The 19,882-nt window shown below is 41.2% G+C and overlaps 1 protein-coding gene across 1 annotated transcript in view; it reads right to left on the bottom strand.

Moving 5' to 3' along the window:
- Positions 1 to 19,882, bottom strand: part of ANKRD31 (ankyrin repeat domain 31) — a 151,581-nt gene that overhangs the window by 31,675 nt on the left and 100,024 nt on the right. Inside the window, 5 exon segments of the mRNA XM_090037630.1 lie at positions 6,439 to 7,459; positions 11,093 to 11,189; positions 14,053 to 14,140; positions 18,046 to 18,158; positions 18,665 to 18,824. Coding sequence (XP_089893756.1) covers positions 6,439 to 7,459; positions 11,093 to 11,189; positions 14,053 to 14,140; positions 18,046 to 18,158; positions 18,665 to 18,824 — 1,479 coding nt within the window.

The raw sequence follows: 19,882 nt of genomic DNA, 5'->3' as shown, positions 1-19,882 counted from the left end.
ACCAAGGGTTGCAGATCCAGTTGCCTCATGCAGCTCCCAGGGTCCTGGTCCCTCCTGGACCCTCTATGCAGCACTACCTGCACCAACACCGCATTCCTCAGTGGCAAGCTGGGGGCAGGCTGCTTGCCACTCCTGTCCAAAGAAGAGGTCTTCGGGGCAACAGCTCCGCCCCACTGGCCAGCTCTTGCCAGCTCTTCAACTTTTTCAATCCTGTAAAATCTATCTTTTGCATCAGTTTTTCATCAGTCCCATAGGATGTCCCTGCCCACTACAGGACAGGGAGGCCCGGGTGAGGGAGGTTCCTTACCCTCCATCCAAGCTGACCTCGTGAAGGAACACCTTGAGAGGCTGGATACCTTCAAGTCAGCCAGCCCTGATGGTTTATACCCCAGGGTATATACTTAAAGAGATGGCAAGCATCATAGCTCAGCCCCTGGCATGGATCTTTGAGAACTCCTGGTGCTCTGGTGAAGTGCCCAAGGACTGGAAGGCCAATGTAGTGCTTATCTTCAAGAAAGGGAGGAAAGTGAGTCCAGCAAACTACAGTCCCATCAGTCTGACCTCTATCCCGGGGAAGGTCTTGGAAAAGATCATCAAAGGTCTTGGAAAAGATCATCCTTAACAGACTGGCTGACAGGAACATCCTGAAGGATAGCCACAACTGGTTTGTTGCGGGTAGGTCTTGCTTGCCCAATCTCATTTCCTTTTACAACCAGGTGACCTATCACCTGGACAAGGGGGAAAGAGATTGATGTCATATATCTCAACTTTAAAAAAGCTTTAATCTGGTATCTTATGATCATCTCTTGGCAAAACTGGCTAACAGTGGCCTTGGCCTCACCACGATCCAGTGGCTGGGGAATTGGCTCCGCAGTAGGATCCAGAGGGTGGTGGTTGATGGAAGTCAATCATTGTGGTGTGCTGTGACCAGTGGGGTCCCTCAAGGCTCTGTCCTAGGGCCTATACTGTTTAACATTTTCATCAGTGATGTGGACATTGATATCAGAAGCGGACTGGCCAAGTTCACCGATGACACTAAACTCTGGGGTAAAGCATCCACACATGAGGACAGGAGGGCGATCCAGGCAGATCTTGGCAGGCTCAGAAAATGGGCGGATGAGAACCTGATGGTGTTTAACACTGAAAAATGGAAGGTTCTCCACCTTGGGAAGAAAAACCCACAGCATGCTTATAGGCTCGGCAGTGCTATGCTGGCTAGCACTATAGACGAAAGGGACTTGGGGGTCACGATCAGCCACTGAATGAACATGAGCCTTCAATGTGATGCTGCAGCTAGTAAAGCAAGCAAAACGCTGGCTTGCATCCACACATGTTTCTCAAGCAAATCCCAGAATGTCATTCTCCTGTTGTACTCAGCCTTGGTGAGGCCACAGCTGGAGTACAGCATCTGGTTTTGGGCTCCACAATTCAAAAAGGATGTGGAGAAGCTTGAGAAAGTGCAGAGGAGAGCCACGCACATGATCAGAGGTCAGGAAAACAGACCTTATGGTAAGAGGCTGAGAGCCATGGGACTCTTCAGCCTGGAAAAGTGCAGGCTCAGAGGTGATCTGGTGGCCAACTATAAGTTTATCAGGGGTGCTCACCAGGATCTGGGGGAAAGTTTGTTCACCAAAGCGCCCCAAGGGATGACAAGGTTCAATGGTCACAAACTCCTGCATGACCATTTCAGGCTGGACATAAGGAAGAACTTCTTTACTGTCCGAGCCCACCAGGTTTGGAATAGACTGCAGCCAGAGGTGGTTCAAGCACCTACTTTGAATGCCTTCAAGAGACATTTGGATGTTTATCTTGCTGGGATCCTAATGATCCCTGCTGACTGCCTGTCCCTGGGCAGGGAGCTAGACTCAATGATCCTCCAGGGTCCCTTCCAGCCCTAGTGTCTATGAATCTATGAATCCTGTTTGGGGTTCACTTTTTGTAGTTTTCAGGGTAGAGACTGCACGATAGGTTGGTCTTCATAATCTTTTAGGAGGTATATGGGGGTCTGCACATGTTTTAATGACTTCATTCACTGTGAAAATCTTATTGGTGAATGTTTTGTTCATAACCTTTCTCAAATCTCCCTTTGGTCTCCTTTTCTGGTCTCCTTTTGGTCACTCCCACATGGTCTCCTTTTTTAAACAGAGGCACTGCTTCTTTTATTTTTAAAATATTCCTTGTTCACAGTTTTCCACACCCGCAGAGAGTTTGAGGAGTTCATATCAACAGGTCTGGCACAGATAGATCTGTGAAAGCTGTGGTGATAGCTCTTTATAAACTCTGGTAACACATCAGTGTAGCAAAAGTTATTGTGGGCTGTAAAATACCTCCACATCTTTGATTTTAACGTTCTGTTAAGCCACTCTACCACTGCCACTTTTGCTTCACTATTTATCACAAAATGGTGAATATTATACTGCTTTAATAGTTTGCTTAAAGACTTATTTAAAAATTCTTTCCCCTGATCAGTCTGTAATTTTCAAGGTACATGACCCTCTGTAAAAATGGTCTTAAATGCCTGGGATATTTCACCCCGCAACTTATCCATTAGACTCGTGACCAAGGCATGCTTTGATAATGTTCCTATCACTGTTAAGATGTACTTAACTCAGTGGTTGTGTTTGGAAAACTGCTGCATATCCACCAAATCTGCTGGCTATTGCACATCCACATCTGAAACAACAGTCTAATAAACAACTTAGTTCTACTAAAAACAGGGCTGTCTGATAGGTATGAAGACAAACGCAGAATGAGAGAAGGATCTAATAATGGAATACTGACCAACCATGTCAAATTTTATGGCGTAGGTCTCTCTCCATCATTGATGAAAGAGGAAGCTTGGATTTGGTTCTGAATCCATCTCTCAGTTCTCCTTCTGGTTATGATAGCATGGGTCCATTTCTGGTTATATCTATTCAAATCAGCTGCCTGTACCCCAGGTTAAACCTGAGGTACCACATACTACTCACTGCACCTTGTCACCATGTGATTTTCCATAATCAAGCAGAAAGCAGCTTTATCTTGCTTTTCCTCTTCACAAAGCAACAAACAGCTTTGCCATGGCATGTGCAGCTCAGTCATATGAGCCAGGCATGTACAGCTGACCAGGCAGGCACAGCCCCATGCTCAGCAGCGTATCAGGCAAGGAGGAGAAGTGGAATGACACCCCACCCTCCAGAAGGCCTTGCAATAGGAGGCACGGCCTTAGGTCTTTGCCTAAGCACTAATCTCTGACATAATAACAGCCTCCTATGAGATGAATGAGCATTGTCTGCATATTTAGAGGCGTAGCAAGCTTCTTTGGTGCCTGGGGGAATGGGGAAATTGTGCTATCCACTGGAGAGTGAGAGAGAAGGAGAAGGGAGAGGAGGAGAGGAAAGGGGAGAGGAATCTTACTTGCTAGAGCAATCCTCACTTGAGTAGCAGCTGCTACTGATGCTGCCATAGCAGCATGGGCTCAAGGCTGCTGCCACTGAGGGGCAGGTAGTGATATGGGCACCCTGGGGGCTGCTCATGGTGCCTCATTTACCTCCCAACTCCAGAGGCAGGGTTGTGACTCCCATGGCAAGACGTCTCGGGGGAGGGAGGGAGAGCATCATTCATAGTTTTCATAGACATTAGGGCTGGAAGGGACCTCGGAAGATCGAGTCCAGCCCCCTGCATCCTCTTTCCCCCAGATATACTTCTAGGCATGGGGCTATGCCTGCCTGGCTCCTATGGCTAGGTACTACCTGCCACGTAAGTCTCCTGTGAGGAGGTGGCCATCCCAGTGCTCCCTCTAAGTTGAAACCCAGGGCTGGTATATCACTCAGCCAGCCCTAGTTATTCTATTGTCACATCCTGTACAGAGATGCTACTTTTCTGAACCCATAATAGCTATGAGCACCTATATGTGAGTGTGGAGGCTGCTCTGATGCACTGGAATTCCAGCATGTTGAAACAGACTTGATTAATCAAGTCTGCCAGAGCTTGGCAATTACTGCACTCCAGCATTCTCCTCCATCTCATGTATCCATGTCCCCACGCTTAAAAATGGTGGCAGGGACATATGAACCCCCACTGCCATTTTTAACTTCAGGGATGCTGATATACATGACAGAGGTGCTTTAATTACAGCAGCTCTCAGAGCCCCTCTAATTAAAGTATCACCCCCCCCCACACCACTCCAGAACACATGTAAAGATGTCCTATAATTGCAAGGACAGAAAAAATAACTAGAAGGTGTGTGGCAAATTAACTAGCCTGATAAAGCCAAAAAAAACATCCAATGAAGATTTAATAAGTAGATCACAAGTGCAAAAAGAAAAGCCTTTTCTGGAATTCTCTACTTTTATGGCTGGCTCCCTACATACTTAACAAATTAGGTCGGGGTGCCACATATATGGTCTCTGGGCCAGATCCAGTTCACAGAGCAATTCTGCCCATTCCATGGGGCTCCCAAAGGGGCTGGGAATTTGGGGGTAGGATGAGTAGAGCATGGCCTGCTACAGAATTCCCAGCTATGAAGCCTTGTCAAGGGTTCACATTGGTGGTGAAGGGGGACTGATAGTTGTGTTAACCCCCACACAGCTGCTCACCCTGCCACCAGGTTCAGCAGGCCGGTGAAGCTTTTTGCAGTCTAGATCCAGCTTTCAAGGAGCCCTGCATTTTTAATCCAACCTGGGGTACAAGTGAGTTTGACACCCCTGAGTTAGGTGTAAAGAACCCTCAGTTTGTAGATTAGCACGTTGGAGTGATAATTAACTTGGTACAGGCACCTGCTGGGACACTACAAATAACTGCACCCATTATTTTAGTATTGTTATGCCACCAAAGGCAGTTCTACTTGTAAATTTACTTCATATTTTAGCTGCTGGGGCTTTTTTTATACTAACAAAGACTTGCCCAGTGCACATTACTGTGTATCATGTACAAACAGCTAGCGTGTAAACATGCAAAATAACTGATTTTACAAGCTATTCAGGTAGCATGCTTATCTGCCTAAGAGCAGGATTAAGCCTCTGATGTTACATTTTTGGCTTAAAGGATTTTACAGTGTCCTAAGTACTACGTGCAGTCATAAAAAAAAATGCTTGAAGCCACCTCTGAACTTTCCAGATCAAATATTACAGCCTATAATGAACCAACCAAGCATTGCACATTGCACTTTGCTGTTAGCCATGACAACAAATATTAACGGACAGATCATGTAAATGCAACCAAAAGATTTTACACGCCCAGTTTTCTTGATGCTGTTATTAGTTAAGTTGCTTGGCAAGGCAACACCTACTTTTAAAATTTTTGGAAAAGTCTTATTAAGAGAAAGCTGGAAAATAATGGGAGGTATAAACCAAACTGAATATTAACCACTGAAGATACCCAATAGATTACTGGCACACTTAAGCACATTTGCAAATTAAAAACAAATATTATGCCAGGAATGGGAGAAAACACCACCTTACTGAAGCTGTTGAGGATGATCCCTGCCTTCTGCTCCTGCTGTTTTGAGGGAACCACTAAATGCCCCTTATCTAGTGATACGTGAAATACTGGAAAACTACTCAGGAGACCTGACAGCAGGCATGTTTCATCAATGCCTGGGCTATGAGGTCCAAGTGGCTTCCTGTAGGTATATGAGGGCAGAGATTTGATGCGATTATAGCTGTGTATCTGTGACAGAGAAACAGCAGAAATGCAAAGCAGCACATCAAGAAGGTAAAAAGAAAGACCCAGCTAGCATGAGTATAACCTTGAGAAAAATAAGAGCTTTTGGGTAGAGTGCTGGCCGAGGCTTAGAACTAGGAACAGAAACCTATCTCTTGAAATTTGATTGCTATTCTGTTGAGGGGCTCAGGACCTTATTAATCTTCTTAAACAAATCAGGATTATATCAGATAAATACTCATTTCCATCATTATTTTCTTTTCCTAATGGGAAAAACCCGCAAAACTCTAAATACTGGCTAAGCATTCAGGCCTAAAAGGGTCACTTTATTCTTGCCTTTCTTTATCTAAGAAGTCCAAATAATCATTCTTGTTCTGTTTTAGTTATCTGCTCTTGATGGATTCACACACCACAGATCAGCCCTGAAGCTTGGCATCTAGCTGTAGGGATAAGGTACTGCTATTTTTTTCTAATACATGTTTTATGCTTTTAAATAGTCTCATTTTTGCCCAGCAAGTTACAAGCATTTTCAAAATACAAACTTTTAAATATGCAGTTGTTGAAAACAGAAAACCAGGACTTTACTTAGTTTTCATCCATTTCCCAGCAAGTTCCAGTATAGCACACAACTTCACCAGGACAGTGTACTGCTGGCCAAGAAGGAGATTTGCAGATTAATCTTAATATTCACGGTGCTTTGATAAAGCATATAATGTTAATGTTTCCCACATTAGGGAGCAAACTTATTTCTACTATTTCTTATTAGTTACCTTATTTTGGTGGGGAACCAATTACCTGTAATTTGAACTCTAAAACATCTTCTCCTGGCTTGATCTTTCCCAGTTCAAGCAAATCTAGCAATTGACTTTTCTTCCTTCTACATTTTCTGTTGCTCAGTTGTTGCTCTTTCTCCTGACGGTGAGAAAACTGGGAAGAAGAATTCTGATTTATGTTTATTGAATAAAATATATTTGGTGCAAAACTTGTGGGTGAGGTCCTATTATTTTGCTGAAGACCAACAGAAGAATTCTCTGTGCATCCTAACACCACTCTTGGTTGCTGTTGTGAAGCTTCATTTCTATTTGCGTAGTTTTGCAGCTTCTTACCAGGTGGAACTTGTTGACAATGAGTGGTTGGCTGATGGATATTATTATTGACAACAATGTTTTGGGCTTCTGAAATATTTAATCTGCTGGTTTCTGCAATGGGATTTGGAGACTTGCTTCCTTGGACTGCAATTCCTGTGTAATCAATTTCTTCCTGCTGTGAGCATTCTGTCTGAGTAATGCAAACAGGTTCTGAAAGCAATGTTACCATTTCCATAGCATCTGCAGACTTTGATTTTGACATCTTATCAACGGTCCATTCTCTCACCATGTTTTCAGATGCCAAAGCCTGAGCAGAAACCACCTTGCTTCTAATTGCCCTTTCATTTGCTCCTGCCTCATCCAAGGAGCCATTCTGATATTGGCTGCGTTCCTGAGCTGAAAATCTACTTTCTAAAGAGAGATGTGCTTCCAACCTATTTCCATTAAGCAACCTGACATCAGGCCCCATACTAACTGTAACTACATCAGGATGCACTCTTTTATCAGGAGTGACATATTCTCTGTCGTCATTTTCAGTTGAAGGAACTGCGTTTGGTATTTGTTTCTTTGAACATCCAGAATACGCTTTCTTTGCATTCCTACAGTTTTGTATTTTCTGGCCTAGTTCCTTCTGTTTTTTTGCAACCATCAAAAGACTCTTTTGCCTAGAAGCGAGTTGAACAAGTTGATCCCTCAGTGCTCCTTGTTTAAAAGATTCCACTGAAGCCCTATAGGATAGGAATAAAAAGCGCACCACATTTAATTAAGGACACAAAATAAAGAGGTTTTATATATTTATATAATTTATTTATATATTATTTATTAATATAGAATTAAATCTATTGAGATTATTTATTTATAGACTGTTTATTTATTAAATGATATATAATATATGTACTTATTCATTTTATATATGTATTAAACATGTCTAGAACAGAACTATTTAAAAGCATTCTGCAAAAACTGAACAACCATTTCATTGTAAATAAAGTTTGGGATTCAAATTACACACCTTATGCATAACACACTGTATACAAAAATAACTCTGCTGGGGACCTCATCATTCTCCCCAGAATCAAAATTTAGATAATATTCTGGTCTTCTATGTAGCATTTATGCATGGAATTGAGAAACCTGAACTATGCAATCCCTTGCCAGTCTTCAGTCCTCTCAGCAACACAAGCCAATCCACAGTTGGTACAGTAATGCCACAGGAATCTCTCTGAACCTGTTCTCTCCCCACATAGTATCACTGTATTCAAAGTCTTCCCCAGCCCAGAATCAGGCACTTCCTTATTCTACAGTGAGCTCTGCATGATCAAACCTAGTGCAGCATGAGGTCTGAGGCTGGAGTACTGACTGTGTGCAATTCTTCAAGTAATTTTTATTCTGTAAAATAAATGTTTTCAGATTCTTTATCCAAGCCTTTCCTTTCAGAAAATGATAGTGGCTCTGGACATAACTTGTTATGCTATGGTAAATGTGTGCATATACATATTAATTTTATTTACCAAAAAATAAACATTAATTTTATTTACTAAATAAAATTACTAAATAAAATCTTCAGTAAGGGAAACAGATTTCAACAGCAAGCTTCAGCTAAGCCACAGTAAATAGCAGTAAGTGAAACCATTGTATTTTAAATTATAAAGAATATCCTAGCAATAACCTTGACAGAGAATTCACATGGTTCATTATTTGTAAATGCATTTATCAAATTATCTGTCCTTTCACAATATTCTAGTCTTTTCAATATGTAAGTGAAACATATTTTGTTAAAGTATTCCAATTAATTATTAGAAAATCTTTCAAAATTCATTAAAAGAAATTATGCAAGTGATTTATTATCTGACCTAATTTTCAAGCAGTTTTATTTAAACAAGCTCACACTGGTATAGATTCATAGATTCATAGATGCTAGGGTCGGAAGGGACCTCAATAGATCATCGAGTCCGACCCCCTGCATAAGCAGGAAAGAGTGCTGGGCCTACATTACCCCAGCTAGATACACATCTAGCCTTCACTTGAAGACCCCCAGGGTAGGGGAGAGCACCACCTCCCTTGGGAGCCCGTTCCAGACCTTGGCCACTCGAACTGTGAAGAAGTTCCTCCTAATATCCAATCTAAATCTGCTCTCTTCTAGCTTGTGGCCATTATTTCTTGTAACCCCCGGGGGCGCCTTGGTGAATAAATACTCACCAATTCCCTTCTGTGCCCCCTTGACAAACTTATAGGCAGCCACCAGGTCGCCTCTCAACCTTTGCAAGCTATCAACAAAATGCTGGTATAGTTCATAACAGTACTAAATGCTGGGTTCTTGTCTAAAGTTAAAAGTTTTATCAGTATTACTCTGGTAAAAACCTTAAGGTAAACATATATATACATCAGATTATGGGTGCCATATTTTGATATAGTTATTTCATTTCCTAAACTAGAATCAGTTCTATTGAGATAAATATATTTATATTAGAATATCTGTGTCCACACAAATGATACAGTATAGTCAAAACAGAAAAAGTCTTACTCTCAATAATGCCTAAAAAACTACCATGAAAAGAAGATACTGTTTTTAAAATATGCAAAATAATACACTAATGAGACTTTTTAATATCTTTAGGATAAAAATAACAGAAATGCATAAAAAATTATTAGTTCACACATAATGGGTAGATCAATTAGTTAAATAAGTTAAAAATAGAAAGCTACAATATAAATAATACATTGAAAACACAAACTTGCATGCAACTCATTATTCTTGAAAAATAAACACTGAACATTTGCAATACCTCAAAAATATTTATCACTTCAGTTCCACAGAACAGTTTCATTTACCACATTCAAAAATCATTCGATAAGTTTGAATAAATGCTAAATAGATTATGCTGAAATTACTAGCCTTTTTATCTACTGATTGGTTTGTTCACAAGGATGATTTTAGAATGTTAACTCCTCTTGATATAAAACCTAATTTTTCTAATGATCTGCCTTATCAAGAAGAGGTTAAATAAGCATCAGTTAGGGAGGATTTAGGCACAACATTTCTACATTCATGCAGGTTTTGGACCAGATGACCCTTATGGGCCCTTCCAGCCTTACAATTCTATGAGTCTGGGAGCAATCTAAATACCTTATCTCATCTGATATGCCAGAGGAATGATCTTCTATGAGATGAAGAGTGATCTTGTGGTCTAGGAACTGACTTGACTCAGGTTACCTGAATGCAGTCCTTGGTGTTGTCACAGAATTCTTCTGCAGTCTTGAGAAAGCCATCTAGGACTTGTCCTCCATGCAGACCCCAAGCCTGTCATTGAGACGTACATCCTGCCACTTACTCCTGCTCAGTGTGCACCATAGCCCAGAAATTCAGATGTCTAGACAGCATAAAGCGGCCATGAGCATATCCCCACCCCTGCCATTCTCAGCCTCTCCATTTTTTGAGAGCTTCTTGGCATGTGGCATTAATCTTCCCCATTCCCAATATTTTGTTCTTGCTCCTTCTCCTGCTCTGTTTATCTTTTCATGCAGAATGCTTCTGGCAAAGGGGCCATTTCTCATGATGTATTTGTACAAATATTTTATCAGCAAGTGCTGGCCAAACCTTAAAAATTTCCCTAGGCATAAACTCTCACTGAAATCAACTGAAGCCAATAGGAATAGTTGTTGACAAAAGACAAAATAAAGATCACAAAGTTCTGCCTCTATGTTGCAATGGGGCCAAGTCAGAGCTCTAGGCCCACCCAGTCTCAATCAGGGAAGCAGGGTAATTCATCCCCTAAAACTGAATGGGAATAAGTGCCCGTTGCAGCAAGCCTGGATCAGTGCCTTGGTCCCAGCTGATCCTAGTGGGATAATCATAGCAGCCAGTTCCTTAAGGCCACAAGCAACAGGCCCCACTCGCTCTAGCCTTTACAGGCCCGAACCAGGTACTCATTTTTGGCCCCCGTGTGCTTCCTTGCTTCACCTACTGGATCACTGGTTTAGCTCCAGACTTCGGCTTTGACTGCTGGTTTCAGTTCTGACTTCCAGCAAATCCTGACCCCAACCTTGGGCTCCTGATTTTGGCATATTCTGACTCTGGTCTTGACTCCTGATTCTGGTTCCAACTCCTGGCATATCCTGACTCTGACTTTAGCTTCTGATTCCAGTTCTGACTGTGGTATCTCTGGACCCCCAGCTCCCTAAAAACCCAGCCCTGAACTTGGCCTATCTGTCAGGTCACCACCCCCAACTACTCATGCCCTGGTCCCTAACATGTTACTGTTTGCTTACCGCTCTACAAAGATCCACCAATGTTACGTTTTAAAGTAGTCATCATCATCACCACAACCTTTTTATGAATGTATGACTTACATTCCACATACCTGTATTTTTTAGCAAGCGTGTCTCTTTCTGTTTTCTGTTTTGCAAGCATTCCATTCAATGTATCTTGTATCTGAGACAGCCTCTGAATATACATTTCTGTGCAACATTTTAACATAGCCAAAATGTTAATTAAAATGAGAACTAGAAAATAATTATAATTGTTACAGTTTTAAATGCAGCAAGTGCAAAGCTGGAAAATGAAAATATTGTTACGGCGCTAAGCAGTACTATCGTGCACATTAGGAGTCATAACGTATGAACACTCAAGATGAAATTCTCCAGAGAGTGAAGTTCAATTTAAATTAAACTTTAACTTAAATGTAAATAACTTGAATACTGAAAGTAAGGAAGCACAATAGCAACATGCAGACAGTCATTAAAGGGACTCTCTAGGGGGATTTAAACCCATGTTTATAAGGGATCCAGTTATTTTAAACTTGATGCTTCCATAACTCATGACATCTGGGTGATTCCTGAAGCACAGCACTGGGGAAGGAATGTAATCCAGGTGTTTCACATAATTCTGTAGCACAACTTATGAGCTATAAAAAGTCATTCAGGTATTTAAAATTAAAACATTATGGGCCAAACCTTCAGCTGGTATAAATCAGCACTAACTTACACCAGGTGAAAATCTAGCCCTTCATAACATGAGTCAACTCATATATATGACCTTTAGGTCATACACACACAGACATGGGTGGCTCACTAATTTCCATGAAAGCTTCAAAAAAATTACTATTAAACAGAGACCATTCTTTGGAAAACTTCAGCTCAAACTTCAGCTTTTCAGTGCTGGTAAAGTAATCAGTATAGAGACATTTCTGCACTGTAATGTACATTATTGTATTAGCTACTTTTTTAAATGGATTCAGTCTGCTCAGTTGTTTTAGATATGTGGCACCTACTTCAGATACAGAAATCTTTTTTAAAAATCCCATCTTCCTTATTCTATCAAGAATGCAGAAACAAGAATTTGATACATTGACTATTTTATGAATTATATGAATAGACTGGATTTCATTACTCCAAGTAATGTGATTTAAAAATAAATGTACACTAGTCATACTAGAGTAATTTCACATAAAGTATTAAAATATATACAGTATATGAAAGAGCAAAAGAGAAAAATAAATTAAAAATTGACCCAATTTGCTAACTATCTCCCTGTGCTCCTCTTATTTCACAAGTTAAAATGATCCTATTAGATGCCTTCTTTTCCTTGGTCTACAGTACAATATAAAAATGATAGGTTTAAACTGGTTCAGATTCAATAATATCTCAGGCACAGTCACCAACAAGTCCCTATGGATGCTAATACGACAATTTGATAAACTAATATAATCAAACCCATTAGCAAACAGGAAATACAAGATTTTCCTTTCTATCAGCCATTACATCTGAAAATGGAGCATTGCAAGATTAAAATAGAAAACTACAGGAAGATGGCTTTCTTATGTTACCCGATATATTTAGTCATTAAAATAAGAAAGGTGTCAAAATACTATACTTATTAAAGTGACAGACTCATACTTTTGGTAGGAGCTGGGTATATAGCATTTAACTGCCTTGTAAATTTATCTTCATGATAAAGTTCCTCTATATTGATGATGATACTTATACCTCCTTCTGAGTAACAACTACAATTTAGGTTAGTAAAAGCCAAATTATTCAGTTATTTTGTCACTAAGGACTGAATAAAGGCCACCATACTCATTTATTGTATGACCTTAATCAGGGGAAGCCCGGTACTCCTTATTTTCTCATTTTATAGAATTGAGCAGATCTGTTTCAGCCTTATTATGAGGCTTTCCTGGTTTTACAAGCACATGAAAAATTGATAATTTTCAGCAGCAGTTCTCAACTTTTCTTTTCTATATTCAGTGTGGATTCACCTTTCCTGAAAAAATGGACTTTTACAGATTACTGATACATTTTTACATAATTGAACACCTTTTTTGTTAATCCCTTTTTTCTGTAAGGCTGTATGAATTTTACATGCCACATGTTTTTTAAAGGATGCAGCAGAAATTGTAAGCTTTCAAATTTAGTTACTTTTGAAGACATTATGCTATAATCAGTTTGGATTTACACTGGCCACTGCTACTGCAAACACAAATAATAAGTCCCTACAATGGAAATCACATCAGGAAAGGCTGCAGCAACAGAAAACAACTATCCTGCCCCTTCTGTTGAGGAGTAGAATGATTATTTGGTAAGTCATGTATGCCTGCAAGTGGGCATTGGCTTTGAATGGTACATGACAAGAGAGGCAGGGAGCATCCATTAATGAAGAGCAATCCTGAATCAGACTCTGCCAGCTGAGCTCCTGTGGAACCCAGGCAATAGCTCAAAACTGTCTTGAATACCAACAGAAATGTTGAGGCACTAGGAGTTGTATCCATCAGATGTGTTCTCTTAAGAATAATCTGACCCAGAGTCCAAGACCCCCCTCCAAGTTCTAATATATATAAAGGCCATGTCATATACAGCATTCTTCCTGATACATTTCTTTCTCTTTCCTTCCATTTTTTCAGAGGTACCCCCCACAACTATAATTACACTACAATGAAACAGCTGCATTCCATTCTTCAGATCCATGCATAGTTTTTCTTGGCTATGGAGGGGCTCTGAAGAGACTTGCATTATTGAGCATTGTGTGATAACTGTTGTAGGCTGTTGCTCTTATTGACTTATTAGTTCTTCTCTGCCCATCTTGCTTTGCTCAGACTAAATCGGCATTATCTTTATGGAAACAAATAGCCTGTTTCCCTTTTTATCCTTATACATATCCCAGATAATGATCAGAAGTACCCCTGAAAAATACATATACCCAAACATGAGAACAAATCTACTTCTCAAATTCAGTTTTCTATAAGGATGTATTAAGTTCTTTACTTAGAATAATGATCATAGATATTAGAACAATAATGGAAACTGAACTTAAATTCACATTTACCTGCATCTTTGGGGGTTCTTAATTCAAAAAGTAGCAGTTTTTTTTGCTTCTCTTCTATATCTTGTAATACAGTATTAATGGACTCATGCTATCAAATACAAAACGTATTATAAAAGGTAGAGAGACAAAGTTTCACGCATTCTACAAACAAACTGAATTTAAATTCTGAGACAATATACTTGGCTTTCAAAGCACCCTGGTGCAGTTAATTCAGTTAAATAAAAACAAGAGACTTTTAATTAAATCTGACAATGAACAGCATCATCAGTACAGCAGCCTATGGTGTTTATTTTAATATTAAATTAAACTTATTTAACGCTGTTCCCATATTTTCCATTCTTGATATGCTAAAGATATTTATACTGGTAATACCTAACTGCATCAGAGAACCTGTCAGGTACCAAGCAGGGGATTTTAGCAACTGGGCAAGGGCCATTTAAATATTTTGGGATCTGTAGAGAAGAAGGGTGAGGCAGATTTGGGATCATGGGATAAACACATTTGGTGGATATTTCTTCTAGAATGATACATAGTGAAATAGTTAACACTGAGCACATCTACACATGCAATTATTGCTCCCAGGTACAATATTTGCATGTGTGCCTGGGACCATAGTACAGTGAGCTGGGTTGGAGCAACCCCAGCTGGCAGGGGCCCAGAGGCTCAGCCTGCCAGCCAAGGGCTTCAGCTTGACTCAGTATGCTAGCTGGCAGGCAGCTCCTGCACTGAAGCACCTTCATGCCCCAACCAGCCACACCAGTGTCTACGCGTGCAGTGCTGCAGAGTAAAAAGCTCCCCAGCAGTGTAGTACTTGTAAATACTAGTTTATTAATTTACTCCAGCCTAATAACCCTACACATGTAGAAGCCAAGACATTTACTGCACAGTTAATTAGTCAACTCAGTAGTAAACATCTCATGTAGATGCACCCACTGAGTTGGAGCCATTTGAAGAATACCAAATCCCTTTACATTTGCTTAGTGTTTTCAAGGTTTTCTTTGTGACCATATGTACTAAAACTTTTTTAATAACATTGTTTTGGGTGGGGGCAAAATGAAGGGAATTTTCCACAGCAATTTCTGCTGCCATAGCATGTCTATGACCTGAAGTAGAGACGTTTCCTGTTGTTGGAGCTGCTGTAGACTCATGAATTCTCCCTGCAAAGGACCTAGGTCAAAATAATTTTGGCTGCCTGTAGATGTTGAAAAACAAAAAAACCCCAACCCACACCTGCGCTTTCCAGAAGAAGCAGCACATTATTTCAACCCCGCTTTGCAGTGTCTGTAGAAATCAGGTGCTTCAGCAGGGCTTTTTTGGGGCACTTTTAGCTAAAGCTGATTAAATCAGTCAATAGATAAGAGTGCCAAAAAAGCCCCATTAAAGTGCCCAATCTTTACAGACATTGGGCAAGCCAGGTCCAACTAAGGTGCTGCCTCTTCTGGACATGCATGGGGCTTGGAATGGCAACACACCATGTTTAAAGTGCCATTTTGTTTTTTGGGGTTTTTGCTTTTTGGGTTTTTTTGTTTTTAATGTCTGCAAGCAGCAGATTTTCTAACAATTCATGTTTTTCCAACCATCAAAATATAAATGTCTCCAATTAACATGTTGTTATCAAGTTAAGTCTTTGCTGTCCATGGCGCCACTTTGGAAATACCGGCAAGAGGCTTTCATGGATCCTGACATGTTTGTACATTTGTGTAAATGACACGGTATATTTGCACAAGAAGTGCAGATGGAGAAGACTCATGACCAAAAGAAAAGGAAGCAGAACACACAAATGAACTTATCCAGTGTGTAACACTTGGATCATAACATAAACTACAAGGACATTTTACCTGGTAAAAATACATACAAAACAGAAAATGACTGCACTCTAAAACACTATAACAAACTCCTTACATTATTATTATACTTACTGTAACAGGAAGCCAGAAGCTGCTGTTATAAAACAGAATCAGACTAATAGGAAGGGCTGCTGGGCAAGTAAACAAGTGGGCAAGACAAGATATGCTAGCCAGATAGCAGGTGGCAGGGTGGAAGAAAGGAGCCACTGATTAGTCCATAATCAGAAAAACTAACACTTGGGGGCCAGGGAGTAATGGTCTGCAGGTGATAATGGAAAGAGTGAGATAAGGTCTTGCTTCAAAGCAGAGGAGGTGGCAAGTGATCAGAAAGCAAAGCAATGCACAGCCACAAGAGAAATCTCTGTGGAGGAACTGAGCCCTCTCACAAGGAGAGGGCAAAAGATGGTGTACTGAGGGAACTGGACTTTCAGGAGCAGAGCAATATGAAGCTCAGGGGTGGATTACTGGAGCAGGCTTCATTTGCCTGACCCAGCACAGTATGAGTTAGAGACAGCATACCCTTTTTTCCTTTGTGTCCCAAGGTGGGGTATGTTGTGTTAAAGTGGGGGCTTATTTCATTTTGTTTTCCCATTGGAGGACCAGGAAGAGACTAGCAAGGGGAGATTTGGAGGTCCCAGTTGCACCAGAGAAGCATGGAGAGTTTTGAGCAAAAATGGCTGGAGGAGGCAGGAGCCAGGGCCAGGGATTCAGGGATGGGGCCCAGCACCCAAAAGGGACAAGACCTGAAGAGATATGGGTCTGAAGAACCGAGAGATTGGACTTGGGGCCAAAAGCCCATTGAAATAACCAGTTATTGGCACCTGCAAGGCATGTGTGTGGCTGTAGGGGCAATTGGAAGCTATGAATACAGCCTTTAAGGCTAGGGACAGACATTCAAAAAGCCTGAGCCTGAATGAATTCAATCTTTGCCAGTTAGTCTAACCTGGCTAGGCTGAACTGCTTTGTAACCAGACAGACCTTCTCTCTGGACTGAGGAAATTCAGGCACATACCTGCAGTGGCTCAGGCTAGAAGCCAGGAGGCACTAGAGCAACCCTCCCTTACCTTGCATTTTGCTGAGCTGAGGGGGGTGTGACCAAGTCCTGGCAGGTCATTCTGATTAGGGAAGTCTGCCTGCACCATCCCAGGCTTTTACCTGCTCACAGCACGAGGGGTGGGAGTGTTGCCGGACCCCAGCTCCCTGCTAGCATTCTGAAGCAAGGGGGAAGGGTGCAGTGCATGCATCTGTTGATGATATGGAGCTCTTCAATCTCCCTTCCTGCTACTTTAAACTGTCTGCAGCAATCTGACAGGTGAGCAAGCCAGCAGGGGTCTGATAACAGTGTTTATCACCCCATCAGCAAAACCCTCTCCAGTAGTTCAAACTCTTCCTAAACAGCTTACCAGCTGACCTATTGATTAGCTCCAAACAGCCCTAAGCAGTCGCTGTTCTGTCTGCCTGTCCCAGTGAAACTGAAAACACGCACACATCTGCATTAGCTAGCACATCACTTGCCTAGGGTCTGTGGACTGGGGTCCCTGCTGTGGGAGATGGGAAGGAGAGAGGGAGGGAGGGGGGATTTCCAACTTCAGCAGTGGCTAGTGGGGGAGGGGGAGATAGGGCAGGGGGAAGCCAGGTGGAATCTGCTGTGCCTTCAAGTTTCTGTTGGAGTTCCAGCCAGGGGGAGCCCCACCCAGCCGAGAGGATATGCTGGGATGCTAGGGGTGTCTGATTGATCTTAAACCAGCAAAGGGTCTGGGACATTGGATAAACCAGTTTGAGCCAAATCAGTTAAGTCTGATACAACAGTCAACCAGGTTTATTGCAAACCAGTTTCAGCCATTTTCAACCTGGTTTATGTGCACTGAACATATATTCTGTTACAGGTTTAAGCCAGTTTCTGATCACTTAAATCGGTTTATGTGTAATGTCTGTCCCTAGCCTAAGGCACTGAGTGTTAAGAAAAAAAGAGTGATAGGACCCAAACCAGTAAGTCCCCTGAGGTCCTGGGCAGCCTCTCAGCATTTTTTAGAAACAGCAAAGGCATGGCAGATGAGTGGACAAGGACCCAGGGACCACGTAGGCAGGAATGGAAGATCAGAGGAGTGTGTTAATTCGACACCCAACCTCATCCTGCTACACTTACCATATCATGTTTCTCTCTAGCCTTATCATGGTCCAAAATCAAAGGTTCATCAGCCATTTTACAGCAATCATAACAACTCTGTGGTGATCTTCTTGATCTAGAAGGAGGTATATCTTTCCCCCCACAATTAATAAAACACAAATATAATTTTAAAATATGAAATATATATAAAATCACAATAATGTCTAACGGTCAATTATACAGATTACAAAGAAATAAAGCAGACCACAGTGTAAAGAAAAAATCTTTTATATGTAAAAAAGATTAAATCAATTTCCATTATGGAGACTGTATAAAGTCTAACTAAAATATTCCTATATTGTCTACTAAAACTACAAGGCTTACGTGAGGGGAGAATATGGATGATCAATAAATTTGAAGGAGACAGATACATCTGTTCAGAAACTCTACTAACTCTAACAATAAAAGATTAATTTAATATATTTTATATTTTTATTATAAATAAATAATCACCAAAGAATTTCTACAGCTAGAAAGAAAGTCTGTCCCTGATATGAAAAAATCAGCATCTGCAAACCTGCAGTATTTTGAGGTACATTTGTTTCCTCAAGACTAGGATATAAATCTGCAAAATAACATTATGAAATAGACAACATACCAGTAACCTCAGTTGCTTTCTGAGGAACGCTAGTGTCAGCAGCACCGTAAGATTTAAGCAGTTCCTTCATTTTATCACTACAGGCTTTATCCAAAGCAGTGTTCCCATCACTGTCTTTCTCATTAGGGTTTGCTCCATGTTGTAGTAGAATGCTGACTGCCTATAATATACTAATTTATTATTATCATTAGCATTATAGTTCTCCTAAAATGTGTTAGATGATACACAGATAAATAATGAGGGTGCACTTCTTGCTGTGATGAGTTAACTGTTTAACAATACTAGGGCTGACGAATTGGTTAATTGACCAGTCAATTGTCTACTGACCAGTCAATGGACTGCATATTTTTGACTGGTCAAAGTTTAGAGCAATTTTACAACAAAAAAACCGTACGTTTTTGGTAGTTTTCTTGACAGAAATAGGATTTTTTTATTGCTTTCTAACATTTCTTAATGGAAAATTTGTGTTTTTTCTGTATATAATTCGGACCTATTGGCATTTGTTTTACAATTTTTGACAGATATTTCACCTGTTGATAGACAAAAGTTTATTTGACTAGTCCAGCGATGGGCAAAATATGGCCCAAGGGCTGCATCCAGGCTGCCCAGCCATTCTATCTGGTCTGCAGGAGCCCTAAAAAATTTTGAAAATATTTATCTGCTCCTGGCTGCCTGCCAAAGATGACAGGAGTCAGGGGCAGAACAACTCAGGGGGAGCCAGCAGCAGGAAGCAGGAGTCCAGCCCCGCCCCCCTCCCAGCCATTTCACAGCTTCCTGCCCTCACCCTGCTCCAGCACCAAGTGGCTCCAGGCTGTGTGGCTGGATCAGGGAGCATGGGGCCCAACCAGTATGGGGGTGTGTGCGTGCATGCAGGCAGGGCCAGAGAATGTGTATGTGTAAGCAGGGGCTCTGTGTGTGTGTATGTGTGTGTGCATGCAGGCAGGGGCAGTGTGTATGTGTGTGCTTGTGTGTGTGTGTGTGTGTGTGTGTCTGCATGTGCAGGCAGTGTGTGTATGTGTAGGCAGGGGCAGTATGTGTATCTGTGTGTAGGCAGGGTTAGTGTGTGTGTGTAGGAAGGGGGAGAGTGTGTGTGTGTGTAGGCAGGGGCAGCAAGAGCATGTGTGTGTTTTCATAGGGTGAGTTCCACACACACACACGATACACATGTACCCACACCCCCTCGCACTACCACACATGCAGACCCCCACATCCACACCC

This window comes from Crocodylus siamensis, chromosome 3 (genome assembly GCF_052110815.1).
Source record: "Crocodylus siamensis isolate JL-2025a chromosome 3, ASM5211081v1, whole genome shotgun sequence".
Classification (NCBI taxonomy): domain Eukaryota; kingdom Metazoa; phylum Chordata; order Crocodylia; family Crocodylidae; genus Crocodylus; species Crocodylus siamensis.
This window is presented reverse-complemented; position numbering and strand designations above follow the sequence as displayed.